This window comes from Cryptomeria japonica, chromosome 8 (genome assembly GCF_030272615.1).
Source record: "Cryptomeria japonica chromosome 8, Sugi_1.0, whole genome shotgun sequence".
NCBI classification, from domain to species: Eukaryota; Viridiplantae; Streptophyta; class Pinopsida; order Cupressales; family Cupressaceae; genus Cryptomeria; species Cryptomeria japonica.
The window spans coordinates 122,769,167-122,789,398 of NC_081412.1; the positions used below are offsets into that span (position 1 = coordinate 122,769,167).

At 37.0% G+C, this 20,232-nt stretch overlaps 1 protein-coding gene across 1 annotated transcript; it reads left to right on the top strand.

Moving 5' to 3' along the window:
* Nucleotides 1-16,547: 16,547 nt before the first annotated feature.
* On the top strand, nucleotides 16,548-19,921 carry LOC131041638 (uncharacterized). Its single transcript, XM_057974791.2, has 8 exons — nucleotides 16,548-16,689; nucleotides 16,795-16,898; nucleotides 17,078-17,128; nucleotides 17,233-17,394; nucleotides 18,464-18,559; nucleotides 19,169-19,231; nucleotides 19,326-19,376; nucleotides 19,596-19,921. Exons 1-8 carry the CDS (start codon nucleotides 16,587-16,589, stop codon nucleotides 19,767-19,769), a joined length of 804 nt encoding a protein of 267 aa, XP_057830774.2. The 5' UTR covers nucleotides 16,548-16,586; the 3' UTR covers nucleotides 19,770-19,921.
* Nucleotides 19,922-20,232: the final 311 nt, after the last annotated feature.

Below are 20,232 nucleotides of genomic sequence, written 5' to 3' on the forward strand. Positions count from 1 at the left end.
CCATAGTTTTCACCATGAATACAGTTGTTTATAGTGGTTCGGAAGAGGTGGGTTTTCCTCACTACCACTTGGGTCGTTCTCTTCTCACTAATAGTCCTAATGACCACACGGGAAGACAGACCCTCTAAAGATTAAACAAAAAGAGCCTATTGCTCAAGACACAAAAGACAATGATTCAATTTTAGTGCACCAATTGAAGTGTTTGCTAGTCTATGAAAACAAAACACACAATAAAAATCTAAAAAACCTTGCCAAGGACCAGCAACAAAGATTTATTAGTAGTTTGGATTGTTTGAAATAATCACCCCTTCCTGCAAGCACACAAGTTAGGTAAATTTTAGATCCAAAAGACTTTGTGAAATAGGGGCTTTCAACAATGCGTTTTGTTGACCAATTCAAAGATTTGATTCATCATAAAAAAAGACCATGTGTAAAATTTCAAGAGATTTCCAGAAATGTAAGAAAATCCAAAAAAATTGCTAATTTGCTCCAAAAATTAAGTTTTTATGAAAAATCATAAAAAATTCATATAAAATGCAAAATTGATCCAAAAAATCTGAAATTTTTATTGGAGAGTCTTGATGGTCTTCCAAACCTGCACAAAAAATTTTCTGCAACAAATCCAAGCAGTTTGCGAGATATGAGTAAAATAATGCAAAACCCTAATTTTCAAAGATCTAATTTTTGAGGAATGATTTTCCATCAAATTTAAAATCAAAAAGAAAAAATCCTATTTATAATTATGAGAGATTTCCAAAAATGTAAGAAAATCCAAAAAATTCGTTAATTTTCTCTCAAAATTAATTTTTTTATGAAAAATCATAAAAAATTCATATAAAATGCAAAATCGATCCAAAAAATCTGAAATTTTTATTGAATCTTTTTGATACGTTTCCTGATCTGCACAAAAAATTTGATGTCAAAAGTTGAAGCGGTTTGTGAGATCTGATCAAAATAAGGAAAAACCCTAATTTTTAAAGATCCAATTTTTAGGGAAATATTTTGCATCAAAATTAAATTCACAAAGAACAGATCCTATGTATAATTATGAGAGATTTCCAAAAATATAAGAAAATCTAAAAAATTCTCTCATTTGCTCTCAAAATTAATTTTTTATGAAAAATCATAAAAAATTAATAGAAAATGAAAATGTACTTCAAAAATTCTGAATTTTGGATTGAGAGCTCCTGATACTTTCTTCAACCTACAAAAAACATTTGGTTCAAAATTTCCAAGCCGTTTATGAGATATGATCGAATCTCTCCAAGATCTTGATTTTGTGTCCAAAACCCTAGCTGCACAAGGTTATTCTCCAAATTGTTTTACAAAATAGCAATATAGGGTTAGAAAAATCTGCAAAAAACATAGATCTAAGAAGAATCCATGTCCCACGGGGCGTGCCAAAATGTATATGGTGAAAATGGATAACAATAATAACAATATTGAAAGGCTAAATGAATTCAACCACAAAACCCTAGCCTAACAATCAACAAAGATCCACCGTAACATATGAAGATTACCTAAGACAATGCAAATCACATGAAATCACAAAGATTATACCATCACATGTCCAATAGGGTTTTGATCTCCATTCTTCCTATCTCCATTGATCTTGCTTGATATATTTGCTCTCAGATTTTATATGCACAAGAGCTCAACAAAGAACGGAATGTGGTTGCAAGTAGGATCGTAGTGTAGTCAATTGCATAAAAGATGATTAGCATGAATGATTAGGATGATTGATTAGGATTTGATAATGAAGGAAGCATCTCCTTATATAGAAGACACTATATGAAATAGAGGGATAAGATTGAGAGGTGTAAAAGGAGGTCAGCTATGATTAGAGGGTAGGTAAAAGAAATAATAAAATAATGAGAGGGGTAGGTAGTGTATGAATTAAGAGATGAATGACATGTGTCATGGGTAGAAAAGGCTAATGAATTAATTAAATAAATAAAGATTTATTTAATTAAAAGAAGAAGTGGGATCAATTAAATAAATAAGATATTTATTTAATTTAGGAAAAGGAAAATTTTAATAAATAAAGGTATTTATTTAAATGAGAAATAAGGCTAGAAGAGGATAAATGAATTAATTAAATAAATAAGGATTTATTTAATTAATAGAAGAATTAAGCTTAGATAATTAAATAAATAAAATATTTATTTAATTAGACATGACAATTTTAGGTGTCTACAGTTAATTAACACTAATTTTACTAATTATCTTCTTAATTAATTAAATAATTTTAATTATTTAATTAGTATAACTTCATTCTTCTAATTTGATTTCAAAAATCAAAATTTTCCTTTATCATCATAATTAAATAATTTTAATTATTTTATTTTCTTATTTTCTTCTAATTTTAATTAATCTCTCCTTCTCCTCTTTAATTTAATATTTTTTATTATTTAATGAAATATTTCTTCCTATCAATTTCTCACATTTAAATAATTATTTTAAATTATTTAATTGGTTGACTGTGTCTTTACAATTAATAAATTATTTAATTATCCATCATTTTCAAAAATCAATTTCCTCCAAAATAAATAAAATATTCATTTTGTTTATTTCTCTTAATGCACATGTTTAAATACTTTTTATTATTTAAATATTTATATTATTCCTCCTCTTAACTACCACTAACTTTGAGTTCCACTCTTAATCAACTTTTCTAATAGATTCATCAATTCTCTTAATTGGTCAAGTAAATCACTTAATTCGACCAATTTTGTCTATCTTTATCATGTAGCTAGTTCAACAATTGTAATTATCTCAATCAACTCTTCTCAACAAATCTCAGCCATTCATCGATTTTGTCGATCTTTTAATCTCAATCATTGATCAAAATCTCATAAATCTATAAAAGGAACCCTGATCTCCTATCATCAACAACTGCAATCTTTGAGCTTTTGTGTGACATGATGCTGACAAAGTGCTATGATTCTAAGAGTCATAGTCCACACATCACAAAAGGGAGAAGAGTAATGGAGGCCTCTTGATCAAATTCAACATTCATTTGCATGTTATTGAATTATTCATTTGTTGAATTTGTATGCAATCCTTTATTGTTATTATTGAGAATTATGTAGTTTATTTGAGTTTGTGGTTGCTCATTTGATCTATAACATTATTTTCCCATTTTTCAAAGCATTCAAAAATCATGAAATTTACATGGTTCATAGTGATCTATTTATATTCTTCTGGATTTGACCATGTAGATTTGAATTTTATCATTTAATCTGTAAATTTAAATTTTATCCCTAGCTCAAGAGAATTATTTTTTAACTAATCATTATCATATAGGAAAGAAACACTCGTCCAATATTTGGAAATTTGATGTCCATAATTATTATTGATCAACTTAAGCATATAATATATTTAAATTTGTACATTAGAGTGTTTCCAATGAAAAATGTTTTATATATTTTTTTTGGTAGATTAATTATTGCTTGGGGCAGCACTCATTATATTATATTGACAAAAATTGGCAAAAACTACCTCATGGACCATGTCTTTAAACTTGACAATCCATAGCCATATAAACAAAATGTTGCACACTAAATAGCAAAATGGTGCCCGCCTGGAGCTACAGAATAAGACCCTATTGTCTCTCATCCACATTTGCAAGAAACTATCTCCAAGTCCCCAAGGAAAGCATCATGGAAAAGCTTTCGGCATAGCAATTTTGCCCCTTTCTTCGACTTTCCCACACTCAACAACATAGCCAAGAACATGGCTAAAACATCCATGTTGACTCAATGCTTTGATCCGACATCAAGAAATTAGACCATTTGAGTAGTTGAGAATGGTCTTAAGCCTATTTTTTATCACCTCTCCTAAATAAAAGACATTTGTCATTTGTCAGATAGCGGTTTGATGGGTGTGTTCATATATAGTAAATTCACTAACCAACCTCAATAATTTGGGTTAGTCACAGATAGTCGATTAGAAGAGTAAATAGTCAAAGACAATTTGTCCTTCACATAACACAACACACACCACCATTCAATGAAATCATCACTCCATCATTTTTTTCTCATATCTTAGTAAATTTGTATCTGAATGAACAACTCACACTCTCATCCATTTGCATTTGACCCATCATCCAATGACCACCTCAGTGGTGCCCATGTAAGCCCAGTCGCACAAACCTCTATTATGAATGATATGTCATCCATCAAATCTAAGTTATTCGAGCATGTTTGCAATTCCTCCGCCTTCATTGCAAATCGTGTCTTCGTTATCATCGATAAATGAGATGATAAATAATAATAACTCTTGCTAAGTCAAATGTAGGTCGCACCCAAACATCTTGTTGGACCATCTACTTAGTATCCCCTGCCCTCAGAGCCCGATTTGGCAAGGTCATCAACATCATCAGTTCCCTCCCTATAGACATGTGATAGTTTGAAATTTGAAAATGTATTAACTAAGTCTGAAATGAGCTTCAACCATCGAGCAAGCTTCTAGTTAAGAGTTGAATTTTTCCTAATGGCATTAATGGTGATGAGTGAATCTCCTTCCAAGAGAAGTTGTTTCACCTTCAACTCTCGACCCAATTCCAAACCCAACAATGTTGCTCTAAATTCTGCAATATTAAATTGGTGGCCTCTTTGTGAAAAATGGATCTTTTAGTGAGGATATTCTCCTTATAATCTCGTGCTATGCAACCAACTCCACTTGGCCCAGGGTTGCCCTTAACAACCCCATCAAAATTTATCTTGATCCACCCCACCTCAAGTTCTAACCACTTCACACCTCTTGCATTTATGGGAAGATCAACCTTCCTAGCCCCATTAATGGGGGTTTTTATACGTTTTTTTTTTGTTAGTAGGCAAATAGATGGATAGGCCAGCACCTATATTTATAGTAAAGATTTTACATCCAAGAGGTGTTAATATATCGTTTCCTCCTTCCAAAAAGTATATCTAGTTTTAGAGACACAACAAAAAAAACCAAATATCTATATATCAGCTCTGGCCAGGAGAACAAAATTTGGGCATAGAGACCTACACCTAGTCGACATTGCATTATCTATCTGCATTTACAATAAAAAAAAGAAAAGTATTTGAAAGACAAAAAAACTTGTGAAAAAGGGGCACCATCATTCACTGTCCGAGGAGCTTGGGATGTTGTTGTAGACCTATTGAGCAGCAAGGGCTTGGGCTACAATAGGGCAGTCTCTGTTGCAGTCCACATGAGCCTCTCCACCTGCAATTTCCTCCAACAATCTCATATCATTTGGAATCCACAACTCCCCACGCCCCAGTCCCCAGTCATTGCCTTTTGCCACAACACCATTCTCATCCACCCCAATGTCCTGCCTAATCTACAGACCTTCCTCCCGCTCATATTTCCCCAGGTCGAAGGCCTCTGGCCTTGCCAGACTGCCCATCACAAACCAAATGAAGCTCAAGTTTCTATTTCACTATGCCCGCCCTTGTTTGTATTTCTCTAGCTCTGCGGTCTGCATAATACAAAATTTTCTTGTCTCCCCCCTGCATCTCAGGCCATGTAATATTGATGGGTCAGCGGAATATAGTTTTGATCATCTATGTTGTCGAAGACCGCATCAATTTTGCCCAAAAAAGAATGCTTAAAAACCAACTGATAGACCTTCTTCGTTCTAGGTTTGCACACACCCATCTAAATGCAGATAGCCAAGAACATGGACATAATGCTCATGTTCACCCTGTATTTGTGCGCTGCCCATAAAAACTTCGAACCCAAAATCTTCTTTACCGCATGCACTAATAATGGGTGCTTCGATCTTAATACAACCAGGAGTCGTTTCTCTGTGATCTCTCCTAGAAATGCCATTTGTTGCTTGGTTGATTCCAGCAAAACAGGGGTATTCATGCCTATAACTCCTAAATTACTTAGGGAAAATGAAACATACAATGCGTTTACAACCATTCTTGCCAAATATATAATCCCCCTCCCTGAAAAAGGTTGCGGGATGAATTGATTGCATATCATATCACATCATTATGAAGCATGCCTCGCTATGTACTCCAAGTATATTCAATATGCAACTTTAATTTATGATTATCCCTCACACCATGAAGCTCAAGTCGTCGCCACCTAGGCCTCGTACCGATTCGAGTATAAACCACCTCTTCAAATAATAAATTTCGACACTTGTTTGCATCCTCTATCATGTCACTTGGTTATTGAGTACTTGCACGTCAACTTCACACTTACCAAATCTTTGGAAATTTTACCACCACCCGCCACCAAACCTCGATATTATTACACACCGATTGCTTCTCAATTCCACTTCATTTTGCATAATTGATAGTTTCAACACACCTTTTTTGTTCTGCCGCTTGTTTGGCCAAGTCATCCGCCAACTCATTGCCTTCTCGGTAGATATGAATTTTTTTAAATTCTTCAAAGTTCTTCAATGCATTTGTGATTTGCAACAACCATCTCTCAAGTTGTTAGTTCATTGTTCATTGATTCCTGATTGCATTGATCATCAGCAAATAATCCCCTTCAAGATATATTTTTTTAACCCCCAACCTCCTCTCAAGTTCAATTCCTTTCAGGGCTGCTCAAAAATTTGCTATGTTATTAGTGATCATTCCAATGTATTCAGCTGACCTCCCAATGATACAACCCCGGTCATCTTTGGCTATGCAAGAAACAGTTGCATGCTCGGGATTACCCATGGAAGCTCTGTCAAAGTTTATTTTAATCGAACCCTTCTCCGGGGCTTGCCACCTTGTAGCCTTATGCCTCTCCTCTACCTCTGAATGTTCTAGCTCATAACCCTTAGGGACCATCAAACTTGAGAGCTTCTTAATCAGGTCATTATCTTGGTATATGAAAATATTGGATTTATTAAATAGCCTTTTGGCTGCTTCATTCACCAATTCCACTATTGCAACTTCCATCTTTGACACAAGAACCTCCCTCGACATTGCCCGGTCCTTGAAAATCCACCTGTTCATTTCCTTCCACAATTCCCATGCCACTGTGGATGGGAGAACATACCATATGTTGTTGAACATACCTTTAGACAATTTTTATGGCCAATATATAAATCATTCCTTGATGCTCTAAGGCTCCACGTGATGAAAGTCTAGCTTTTCCAAAAAGAATTTCCAGCAGAATTGAGCACATGGACAAACCCAGAGGAGGTGATCAACACTTTCTACATTGTTCTTACACAACAAGCATATGTTAGGGCCACGAATCCCAATTTTGGCAAGTTTGTCCTGTGTTAGTATCCTACCCCAAATGGCTAACCATGAGAATACCTAGCATTAGGAATGACATATTTACCCCATAGAAGTTTGATTGGCCAATGACTTTCCATTAGAGCTTATTCTTTCAGCCTATACCCGAGCTTTACCTTGTATTCTGCATCTTTGGAGGTGCACCATCTGATTCTATCTGCTTCCCGAGAAACTGGAATGGTTCTGTGTTTGAGAATGTTAGATAAAGTATATTTTTTATTTTGTTTTGGGGAGCATCAATATCATCCAAATATTTTCAGCACCATTTTTCCATACCATTGACATTGATCACCTCACTGAAATTGCATACTTTAGACCCCCAAACCCTAATGGTTGCATCTCTAATCTCCCTCAAACTGTGATCCATCTCCAACTTTTTGAATCCATCCCAAGAATCCTCCCAAAACATTGTCGATTGGCCATTGCATATTTCCCACGTGACGTATTTGGACACCAATTCCCTACTTTTGCATATAAAATTCCAAATGGTTGAACCTTTTGGAGGGTTTCTTACTCTTAGAATATTGAGAGGGTCATCTGAGTCCAGATACTTTTTTCTAAGTATTCTGATCCACTTCAGGTTTGATTTATTCATGGTCCAAGCGAGTTTTGCCCCAAGAGCCAAATTCATGATTCTAAGTTGCCTTATCCCAACACCCCCCGCATTCCACGACTTGCAAACCTTTTCCCATGCAAGTAATGGATTCTTTTGATCCTCATGAGGGCTAGACCAAAGGAATATTCTCAAAATATGATTTAGGTTGTCCTCTACTGCTACCGAAAGTTTCAAACATGTCATAGAATAGATTGGGGTAGCTGATAAAATAAATTTCACCACGAGTAATATGCCCACTGAGGTCAACCATTTCCCCTTCCATAGCTCCATCTTCTTTTTTGTAGTTCTTAATCAATCTATCCCAGTAGCATTTTTTGATAATTCCACCAAACAGAGGCAGCCCCAAGAACTTTCCTAGGAATTATGATACTTTTAACCCCAATATTCATGCCATGTCCAGCTGGAGACCCGATTAGACATTGAGGAAAAATACTTCAGACTTACGCTAGTTTATAGACTGTTCAGAAGCCTCACTATACTTGTCCAAAATGGATTTGATGCTTCGGGATTCACTTCTAGAGGCTTCTCCAAAGAGGATGGTATCATCTACAAACTGTTGATGAGTAACGGGTTCTACTTGAGGGTAACCTCAATGCCTTTCCATTGACCCCCATCCCTTACAGCTACTCCTACCTAGAGCCTCTGCCATTGTAATGAATAGATAAGGAGATAATGGATTCTCTTGCCTTAAACCCCTATCTGAACTGAAGTACCCATTGGTCAAGCCATTAATAAGCACTGAGAACTTCAGAGCCTTAATGCACCCCCTAACCCATTGAATCCAAGTTAAATCAAACCGAAATCTAGATAGAACATCTAGTAAGAAGTTTCTATCTACCATGTCATATGCTTTTCAAATATCCAGCTTGATGATCATGTTGGGGATCCTTAGCTTCCTGTATGTGTGAATCACTTCACGAGCAACTATGATTCCCTTTGTGATAGACCTACCCAGAGAAAAACCACTTTGCTCTTCCGATATGACCTTTTCCAGAACCTTTTTCAACCTATTTGCCATTACTTTAGTGATTATCTTGTAACACATATTGCACAAGGCAATTGGCCAGAAATCATTCATACCTGAGGCATCCTTCCTTTTAGGGATAAGGGCTAAAAAGGTATGATTAATGGTTCCTAGCATCATTACCTTTTTCCTCGATTCCTTAGCTACCTTGAGAAGATCCTCCTTAATGATCTCCCAATAGGTTTGGTAAAAACAAGTCAGGAATCCATCAGGTCCAAGCACCTTGTCAGAAGCTAGTTGGAAAGCCGCCATTTTGAGTTCCTCCATAGATATAGGTCTAGACATTGCCCTGTTCTCCTCCTTAGTGATGATAGTAGGTATCTGATTGAGAAACTCACTCCTTATGTCTCCCTGATTCATGTTCTGAGGTTTTTGATTCAGAAGATTCTGAAAGTATCCCACCGCCTCTCTACTGATATCCTCTTTAGAACCAAGTATAGTCCCATCTTCTTTGATCAACTCCAAGATTCTATTCTTGTTTCTATTCATTACTGGAGAGTTTTGGAAAAAAATTGTGTTCTTGTCCCCTTGCTGAAGCCAGAGCTCACGCGACTTTTGCCTCCAAAATTGTTTCTCTCTGATCAATATTTCTGCTTTCTCCACTTTGAGTTTTTGTTCCAGTCTGAAGTCTTCTTCTCTCATACCATGAGCAATCAAAACTTTATTTAGTGCTCTTAATTCATTTTTGATCCTTTGCCCTTCTGTGAATATGTTCTTGAAATGTTCCTTGTTCCACTCCTTGAGTTTATTCTTTATATATAAGATTTTCTTGTGAAAGATAAACATCTTGGAGTGGTTTCTAAATCTACACTCCTTCCACCATTGATTCAATAAAGCCAAAAGAGATGGATCCCTAATCCACATCCTTTCAAACCTAAACGAAGATCCGCCATAGTATGGATCTAAAGCAAAGACCTGTTGAATTGAAAAATGGTCTGATCCATTGAAAGGAAGAATAGAAGACTCCACCGATCCTAGGGATCTAGACCAATCTCCAAAAAGGAAGAATCCGTCTAATTTTTCAACTATGCTGGTGAAACCCTATCTTCTATTGGTCCAGGTATATTTACCATTATTTGTTTCGATCTCCCTCAGCTGATTGGAGTCAACAAATTCCTGAAAGTTTTTTTTTATTTTGTTCCTCACCATAGATCCTCCCATCATCTCCAAACTGTTGAGGGTTGCATTTAAATCCCCCCCAATAACTATCTTCTCATCTTTTTCGAAGCTTAGTCTTTTAGACAATTCATGCCAAAGCTCCCTCTTGGTTGGTGTGGCAATGGGTCCATATACATTGATCACTTTCTAGCTCTGATTATCCTTGAAAGCTTGATACTCTACCATCATCCAATTACTGTGAACTTCCATCAAGGAACATCGGGCCTTTGAAGGGTTCCACAAGACGCCAATTCCACCTAAAGCCCCCATCGATTCCACAAATACTCCCTCCCACTGTCTCCAAAACATCATCCTCCTCTCTTGCTCGACTTTACTCCATTTAGTTTCCTGAATCAAAACTAGATATGTCTTGCTTGACTCTATTTGGCGCTTGAATAGGTGCCATTTTCTAGGGGCATTTAAGCCCCTAGCATTCTAGCTCAGGATCTTCATGGCTCCTCGGGAAGGGGTAGCTCATTCCCGTTTCTAAGAATTGTTTGGAATAATTTGGTCTGTCCTCACACATAGCCAACCACTACCAGTTTTGATTTGTTTGTCTGACGACCCCTTTGCTTACTTGCCTTGAATTTGGGAGTTTTCAACGAAGACTGAATTTTCTCTAAACCCCTTTCTTCTAGGATTCCAACCTGAAATTCTTTGAAGTTGTCATCCATGTCAGAATCTACATTTAGCTCTTCTTCAAATTCCTCATTTACAATTGGTCTCTCACCACCGTGCCTCTCACCTAACCCCAGATCAGGTGACTCTGTGTCAATACCCTGAATGCTCTTTATGGGCTGAACTATCTTATCTCCAAGCTATTCACCTGAGTAGGCAGAGGGATATCTAACAGACCTAAATGTTCTGACCCATTCCAAACTTCGTGCGGAGGCTCCGTCGCCTTTTTCTCAAGCTCTAGCATCTTCAGTTCAATTTCCCCAGTGCCAACTACATGAGCTAGTGGCTTCATACTAATCTGTGTGCCCTCTGAGTCTTTAGGGGGGGATGTCCCTAGATTTCTCAAGGACTGCATCCACCAACACCCTATTTCCAACTACCTAATCAACCTTCTTTGGCCATATTAGGTCTATCAATTCTTTCTCCATGTCTGTGAACGAGGCACCACTTGACTTCTCTTTTACACACCCAAGAAAGAATTGTTCAATTATGTGATCTGCATCAAATGAGATCTTGAAATCACAGTTGATCGGGTTGTGGATCAACGATCTGCAATGCAGACATAAATCCAATTTGTCCTCTAAATCAACTGCGTCCAATTTCCCACCTTCGACATCAATTCAATTTCTAATGGGATCTTTTCCACGGTAATACACACAAATCCTAAAATAAGTTCCCAATGTCTGATCTTCCAGAGGATTATCCAAATATAGGAAATTGCCCAGTTTATTGCTTGTACTTTTCAGAACTCCATCACCCCAAAACTTCGATGGTAGATTATAGATGCGGAGCCATACTTCTGTTTCAAGGGCACTTACAATCTTGGGATTGAATCCTGGTATCCAGTCAAAAAGATGCATCTGAGCCCCGTCCATGAAAAGAGGGCTAGAACTAAGAGTTCTTTGCTTGTCTTCCATCGACGCCAAGGTAACCAAGTAAAAACTATTTACGACAGGTTTACACAATGCATTCACACCCCATTTCTCTTTACACCAATTATTGATTAGCTCCTGACTCTTCCATCTAAATCCACCCCATTTGATAAAAAACCCTAGTTTTTCCATGAACTCTTTATTTTGCATGACAACATCATCTATAATATCAATTGACCAGGAATTTAAAGGATCGTTACCAATTTCCTCTTTGGTGCCTGGGGGGAATTGATCTTGTTGGAATTCGACTCCCTGCTTTGTTTTGATCGGCCCTTTGAAGGTCCAACATTGAAGCGATCCGATCTCTAGTTGTGCACCACATCCGCTTTGGGTATCGACATTTTCTTGAAACACCCATTTTGCCCTCTCTAGAAGCCCTTTGCTTTCCATTCCTATGAATTGGCAGGCCACATGTTGGTGGGATGCTTTACGTTGGATTGTCTATTTTGATTCCTACTCTAAGTCCAAGGGGGCCCAACAAAATTCTGGTTCTTGACTAGCCTGGGCTGCCAATCATTCCTAGCCTAGTAGAGTGAGTCTATCGAACACCCATTCCTAAACACCCATTGCAGTCGATATTTTATCTATTGGCCCGAGTGGGGAAACTCCCGCCTCTTGAGATCTCTCAACACAGCACAACCTAGATTATCATAGGCCCTCCATCCATTGTTGACTCTTTCCCTAATTGCCATTGTTGAAAGTTGGATGGAAGTTGGCCCTTAATAAGGTCGATTAGTGTAAGATAAGGAGTGCAAAGTAATTAAACCGTGAGATGTTCTATAGGGTCTTACTAACTTAAGGACTCCCATGTGGTTCTAATATCTGGAACAATGTTGTCAAATGCAGGAGTACTATTCAATTTGGTTTGATGTGGTAGATTGGGAATGGGAGCAATATCTGCTTTTGGGAAGATACCTGGCTAGGCGCTAAAACCCTAGCTTTGTAGAAATCCTTTAGGAATATTTATGATGGTGCTAAGGAGTTCTTTAGACAATGGGTTTGGGACTACATTACCTTCACCAATTTCTGGAAGGATATCTCACAGTACTGCCCTGATCAACCCCATCTGCTGCAAGTGGCTTTGAAGCTACAAAACATACTAAAACATACCCAAATCCCCCTCTTCCATAAAGAGGATAAATTCATATAAAGAATGAGCTTATTTTTCTCTTTTTAGGGAAAATAATGCCCCAAGGTGGAGGAGAAAGGTTTGGAATCCAAAGTTAATTCCTAAAATTAACTTCTTCTAGTGGATCGCTCTTCATAATAAGATTCTCATGCAAGTCAATCTATCCAAGTGAGGATTCCAATTCTCTAATCATTGTGTCATGTGCAAGCAAGAAGAGGAAAGCATTCCCCATTTATTGATCCATCGTACCTTCACCAAAACCCTTTGGGGTTTGGTGCTGCAGAGCTAGATATTCATTGGGTCATGAATGATGACTTACAATAGTTTGTTATGGACTGGTGAGGGCCCTCCCATAACCCCTTTATCAAACAATTATGGAAGCAAATTCCAACCCATCTTGGATGGAGTATATTGAAAGAAAGGAACAACGAGATTTTTTAGTGATTTGGAAAAACTTGTGAAGGAGGTTTTTTAGATCCTTTTCCAAACTTCTCGTAGACAACCTCTCTGTTACTACTTGTCCATGCCCATCCTAACCCCCCTCACATTTAGATGATAAAATTGCTAAGATTTGGGGTTTGTCGGGCTCTTATGCCAAATTTGACATTTCTAAAAGGATGAAAAGGAGGAACACTCGATGGTGTACTTCTAGGTAGGGGTGGTATAAGCTAAATTTCGATTGTGCTGTAAGACAGTCCCTTAGCATGGTGACTGCGGGGGGGTTATAAGGATGCACTCAGGGGAGATGTGGTAGCCTACTTTGGGAACTTAAAGGGTTATACAAACAACCAATTTGGATGAATGACTCTACTTTCAGGGCTCAAAATTGCCCTATCAATCAATTTGAGGACTTTATCCATTAAATGTGACTCTAAAATCACAATTGATGCAGTTAAGAGTCTAAATAGGGTTAACTAGTCGATTGAAGGGATAATCAGAGACATTCATAAACTCCTTTTGGGGTTGGAGCACTTTGAAATTAGTCATATCTATAGATAAGTCAACATGGCGGTTGATGTTATTGCAGCACTTGGCTTCCAAATTTGAAGGATTGAGATGTTGGAGGAAACTAGATTCCCTCCCAAGCAATATTCATATACTCCTAAGAGGAGATTCGTTGGTGATGGATTCATATGGGTAATCTCCTCCTTCTTTGAAAGTGGCTTCTGCAACACTTAACTATGTTATGGTTTTGGGGTTGCAAGTTTGAATGCTGTTGGCGGGAAATTTTGAATAAGGGTTCTTGGGATGATGTGGGCTCGAAGTCAATCAATGTGGACTTCTCAACATATGTGAAATAGTCATGAGGAAAATGATAGTTTCCTTTCATTGACGTGGCTAGGGGTGAATCACGGGAGTCTTGTAAGCATTTTGGTGTGCCACGTTATGATACATTGGCTTAATTTAAGTGGGTCGCGTGGAAGCCTAGGTAATAATGAAAATTTAATCCCTAAAAAAATGGGCTACAAAAATCGACCTTATCTTCCCATCGCACTGCATGTTGTGTCATCGACATGAGTGGTAGGTTAAAGGAGGATGTAGGTGCAATCATAAACTTGATGGTTTGCACATTTTTGGCCTTCTCATTTATTGTTGCTTCCCCGTGACAACCCCCATAAATTTTTTTTGAATTTCTCTGGTTTTGGTGAGAAACCTTTTTGCTAATAGTTTGACTACTTTCGATGGGTGGAGACTGTGTGCCAAATGAATCAAACAAGCCAAATGAATTCAGGAACGACAAAATTGTATGGCATATATGTAAGGAGGGAGGGGTCGATGAATACCTTGAACATTTGAAGGGGTTTAATGAGGAGATATCCTTGCAATTCACTACCTCCTAGAACAACAGGAGAGTTATCGTGGGAGAAATTTCCTTTAAAGTTAGAGAGGAGGTGATTGTGCAAGCTACTGGCCTTACCATGGAAAGTAAAAAATGGAAGTGAACTAGTCATGTAGCGAACAATGAGAGCCTTGATAGGTTTTTTCATAGGAAAGAAGCTTTGGTAAAATTGCAGGGTGGCTATGCCAAAGAGGAGTTATCAAACCCTTAGAAAAAGATATGCTCAATGATAATGAAGTATTTTACTTCAAAGGGTCATTTCAAAGTATTATTTCTATCATATGCTATTGTTGAATCACTTTAGAAACCATGACCTTATCTCTTTCCCTTTTTATTTGTTACACTCTATCGAACATTCTATTAAAGAGGCTATTGATCCTTCTAAGAATCAGGACAAAAAATATTTGCCCTTTCACCAAGGCCTAATCTATAGGCTCTATTCCTTCCATTTGGCCATGTGTCTAGAATATTATGGTGCTTAAAACTCCAATTTCGAGCCCTCCACCTTTTATTGCCATAACTGGCACTTTTGACTCTAGTAAAAAATAATGCCTTCGCCAACTCGAGGTTGTAATTGTTGCTTCTCCTAAAACCGCCTTAACCTCGGTGATTATTATAGAGTCATGTGCATCAAAGGACTAAAGGCCCTCGATTAGCAAGAGGAAGGGAAAAAGTATTGCCCATCGCAAAAGAATTACCATTCTAGAAGAGTCAAGCAAGGAGGAAGAAGATGAGAGAGAGTAATAGCAAAAATGAGGGTAGACGAAGATCTAATAGGCTGGCCTCCCGTAGTTCTGGAAAGGGTAAAAAATTGAAACTTGTTGACTATGACTTAGAGGAGGAGAAAGAGGAACAGGGGAAGGGGAATGAGGAGATGGAGGAAGAGAAAATTGTGGAAGGTGGTAGGGGTGATGTGGATATTAACCCTGAGAAATTGGTTAATAATAGCTCCACCCATGCTTTTGATGGTATGTGGCCCGAGCATGGAAACTCAACTGGTGATGTTAGAACGAAAGAGCACGAGGTCAAGGTGAATGCTGCTAGTGAAATTCACACAGGTTGTCAAGCTGCAGACAAGGAGTTGAAGGAGATGGGAACTGAGCTACGAATGTTGAAGGCTAGGATTATTGACCTTGAGAAAAAGATGATCAACATTTCCAAGTTTAGTCTTCTGGTGATGCACAAGTCTGCGACCTCCCTTTGTCTTATGTAAGATAAGATTCTTGGTGACGCGATTGAGGAGGAAGGTATCCACAAGGAGCTCTTCAAGTTCTTGACTGAAGATTAAAATAATGTGTTGCAATAGGTAGGCTGTGGAGTTAAAAAATCTAGTCATGTGTAGTTTCGTAAGGTTTAATTTTTGTGTTGTTTATGTCTTTTGGGGTTTTGTTCCCTTGTTGAACAATCTAGTTAGCTACAATTTAGTTTTAGTTAGCTAATGTTTCGCTTATGGACTTTGGTTTTCCTTTCGGTTGGTGGTTTTTAACTGCTTTCTATCTGTTGTTTATCTATTGTTTTTGGTATTTTTGTTGTGGATGTGCTGATGTTTAGATCTTGACACCTTTTGGTTGTAATTGTAAAAGAAACAACACCCTCGTTTTGTTGCTTTTAATATCAAAAACATATAAGAGAATAAATAAAATTAAAGAGTTACATAAAAATAAATTTAGACTATTAACTTTTTTATATTCATTTTTTTTTTTAAAGATTCACAACTTTCATCCAATAAAATAATAGATAAATTAATTTCAATATTTTAAAAAAAAATCTAGAAAAATATACATTACAATAATTTGATCAAACTATTTTAATTGTAACATCATTGATTCATTTTTACCAAATTATTATAAAATCTAATGATTAGATTAGCATTGGTGAAAGGATCTATTAATAAAGTTATAGCCTAAATAATTATTAAATCCCCCCTCGCACATTCTTCATGCCATGTAGCTATGGCGATAGATGCTCCCCCTCACCACTATTTCCATGAACATTCTTATGGTTCGTACAATCCCTCCTCCAACATCTTTTTTCCACGGTTCTGTTGCTTTGAAAAAATTCCAAGGTATGTATCAATTTCCTATCCCCAACGTTTCTATTTTTGGATTTGTAACAATCAAATTACTAACCCACAGTCACTTCGATGGTTTACCCGAAAAAATAAAATCAGCTAGGTGCCATTCTACCCAAATGTCTACACAACCAATGCAAATTGCTTCTTCTGCTTCTCATTCTGCACCACCAAATTCAGATACAGGATTCACAATTTTGAAGGTAAAGGGCCAATCAGCATTTTGAAATTTGATTTTCGAAATTTCCAAACTCCAATACCCAGGTTTATAACTCTGATAAATTCCAATGGCCACATTGATCAAACTCAATATGCACTTCGATTCATGACATTTGAAGATTAATTTGGTTTGCAATTTTAACCATGGTTGCTGCGATTGTAGGAAGAACTTTGTTATTCTCGTTATTTGAATGTCTACAACCGTATTGTGGAGGTGGGTTCATGGATTGATACAATCGATTGCTTAATTTGAACTTTCTTCCACAAATGCAGTTACGTTTTCTTTTTAAATTTATTTGTTTTGTCAATTATTTTCAGCATCCTGTAAGAGAGGAAGCAGCGGCAGACTCTGGCAGCTGCAAGGGGAAAATTGTACAATACGATATCGTTGGGGCAAAAACTGTTTCCTTCCATTTTTGTGCTGTTTTTCCATATGATACGCTCACAAGATCTGTTACCCTTATCAAGGAATATGCTCAGGTAGGTCCTTATTTGTAAAAAAATTCTCGGTCAGGATCAATTTAAGCCTATTTTTGTTTTTAAACAAACTTACACACACCTCCATGTGTAGGCACCTGCTCACAGACGCTGCTGTTGCTCGAAACAGTAGTTTTTTTTATTAAAGCTTAAGAAGGTTTCGCTTACAGGAGTAGCTATTGCATTGGAAACAGATTGGAAAGTAAACAATCTCTCCAAAGGATTAGAACAATGTCTTGTTGTATGCATTCCCTTCTTATCTCTTAACCACGAGCACGCGGACCGCAAAATGGAAGGAATGGTCTGACATGAGGGTTAAGAGTGGTCATATAAAACAATCTTTTTACAAAACTAGGATGTAAGCATAGTCACCCGAAAGGTTACCACGTATCTGTTCCATACTCACATCTTGTAGCAATTCTATTTAATAGTAATATAGCTATACCCTTATTCAGATATTCCTGCACTCTATTTCAAGATGGCATCCCTGTAGCACTATCCCATATCTTCAGTTAGCTTTATTTATAAATGGACCTGTTCTGGCTTTGAAGAATTGTTGCAGTCCATGGAAACCAAAAGAGACAGTGCCAATGTGTCTCGTTCTTCATGTTTCTAGATTTTGAAACCCTAGCATGGTCAAGTGGTCAACTAAAATCCGAGTATGATAGACTCTTCTTAGGTTACCATGGACTTATTGAATTTTAGTATGCCACGTTACAGTGCTGCCAGTTTGGCAGAGAATATCAGTGATAAAGGGGCGACATTGCAGCATCAGTTGGGCTAGGCATTAGGGAAATTTGCTTAGAGGGTAATGCCAACTGGCGTAATTCACTTTAAAGTTAAACAGAATGTCATGCCTAGTATGCACCAGGGTACTATTTAGTTTGAGGCTTGCGCCCTTCATTGCATGTGAATAAATGCGATAAGGACATCTAAGCTGAAAGCAATCTCACTTTGCAGATCATTCTAACCCTATCTATCTACCAAGTGTTAAAAAGTTAAAAAACATTTTAAATTCAAGTGCATTCAAGTGTTTAAAGAAAACCGCTGATAACTTTTATGCCGTGTGAAGGGAGGGAATTGTTACATGTATGGAGTTCCTTGTGGCGGGTTGTCAGAAAAACATTCGTCTTTAGAAGATTGTGCAAGGAAGGAGCTCTCGGAAGAGGTGAGTCATTTCATGTTAATATTATCTTCTATTTACTGCCATAAGAACTTGAATGTAGTTAAAGCTGTTAACCTGCTAAATGCACAGTATATTAAAAGTACAGAAACAATTTGACTTTACCTATAACATTTTGTAGATTTTACACACAGGGTGGATACTGTCATCCAGTTACTTAATCTTTTAATGGTGACTAGTCCTTTGAAGTTTAGTTGAATTCCTTTATTTAGTGCAGAGAAGCCCCTATGCTCAATATATCTATTATAAAATAATAATTCTGTTCAAGATGTTGAGACTTTATTTCTTCAGCACTCAGACTGCACTATGGAAGTTGTTGCAGGGTATGTTACTCTATATCTAGAAAATACGGTGAACAGTGATTAGGCTCCATTTTACTGAATTGTATTTTAATAAAGCGATTGCAGGAATTCTATCTATTTAGGCCCTAGGGTCAACTAGGACTTCGAAATATGGATAGATATGTAATATTTTTATATCTTAATAGGTTTTCCATGTCTGCTCAGCATGGCACTTGCTATGTTTGGTAAGAAGTTGTAACAAGCTGGAACAATAACAAAAATGTTGAGCAAAAGAGTAAATTATCATATGCAGGCACAACTGCAGGGAGGAAATTTAGTGAAGCTTATAAGTGATGATCATCCCGGTCTTTTAGAGGTATTATTCATCTTAACAGTTTTCCAGTAAGGTAAAAAGTTTGTTATCACAATTCGAATGGGCTATTGAGGATTGCTGTTTTATTCTGTAACAGGTAAAATGGTGCCGCAACCGATTCACTCCATTTATTCTCTTGGATCCTGAGGTGGACACTTGTTCTTTACTGTTAATTTATAGGGGCATTTCTTAGCTGTTTAATTTTAGATAGGATCACTAAGGCCATGGGTTCACTTTCCTAGATAACTGAAAGCTATAACACATGAAAAAAACGTTCCAGCTTCAAATTATTATCCTTGCTTGCTTACCTTTAGGTTGCCTTTTTAAGATATCTGACCTTATTTAAGCTGCTTAATTAACATTACAGAAAGATGCAATGCCTCGTCCAATGGACCCTGAAGAGTTTATTGAAGTATTGACAGTGGACATACCCACCTTGAAAGAGATTATGTATGGTGGTTCCATGATGCTGCCTTCAGTTGTTACTTGTAGTATGGCTTTGAAGTATCTTCACGATCATGACTTTCTTAATAGTGAGTAGTATGCCTTGACTACCAGAAATGTAATATCTTATTATCTTCAACTTGGATTCATTCTTGGACACAATAAATAACTTGGCATCGGCTGATTGTTTCTTGCTCATATGCATCATTATTGATCAAATAAAGACTTAGATGATTCACCAAGATCTCATTCAAAGATTATATTAGAGTTGCTGGATTCATATCACTCAGATTATAACAATGATTCGTGTGAGGCAAGTTCTATTGCATTCATTTTTATTGCAAGTGTGCCTATGCTCAGGTTTAATCTCTTGTATTGTTGTTTAGTACAGCAGATCATTGATCTCCTCAATGATACAGGCCTAGCATTTGCTATTTTGTAAGGCGGCAGTCTATGGTTGGAATTTATCACTTTGCGGCAGTTTAATGTTTCTTTCTAAGATATTGTCCCGATGTAATGTATATCTCCATTACAAAAATATACTTATATTAGCACTTTTA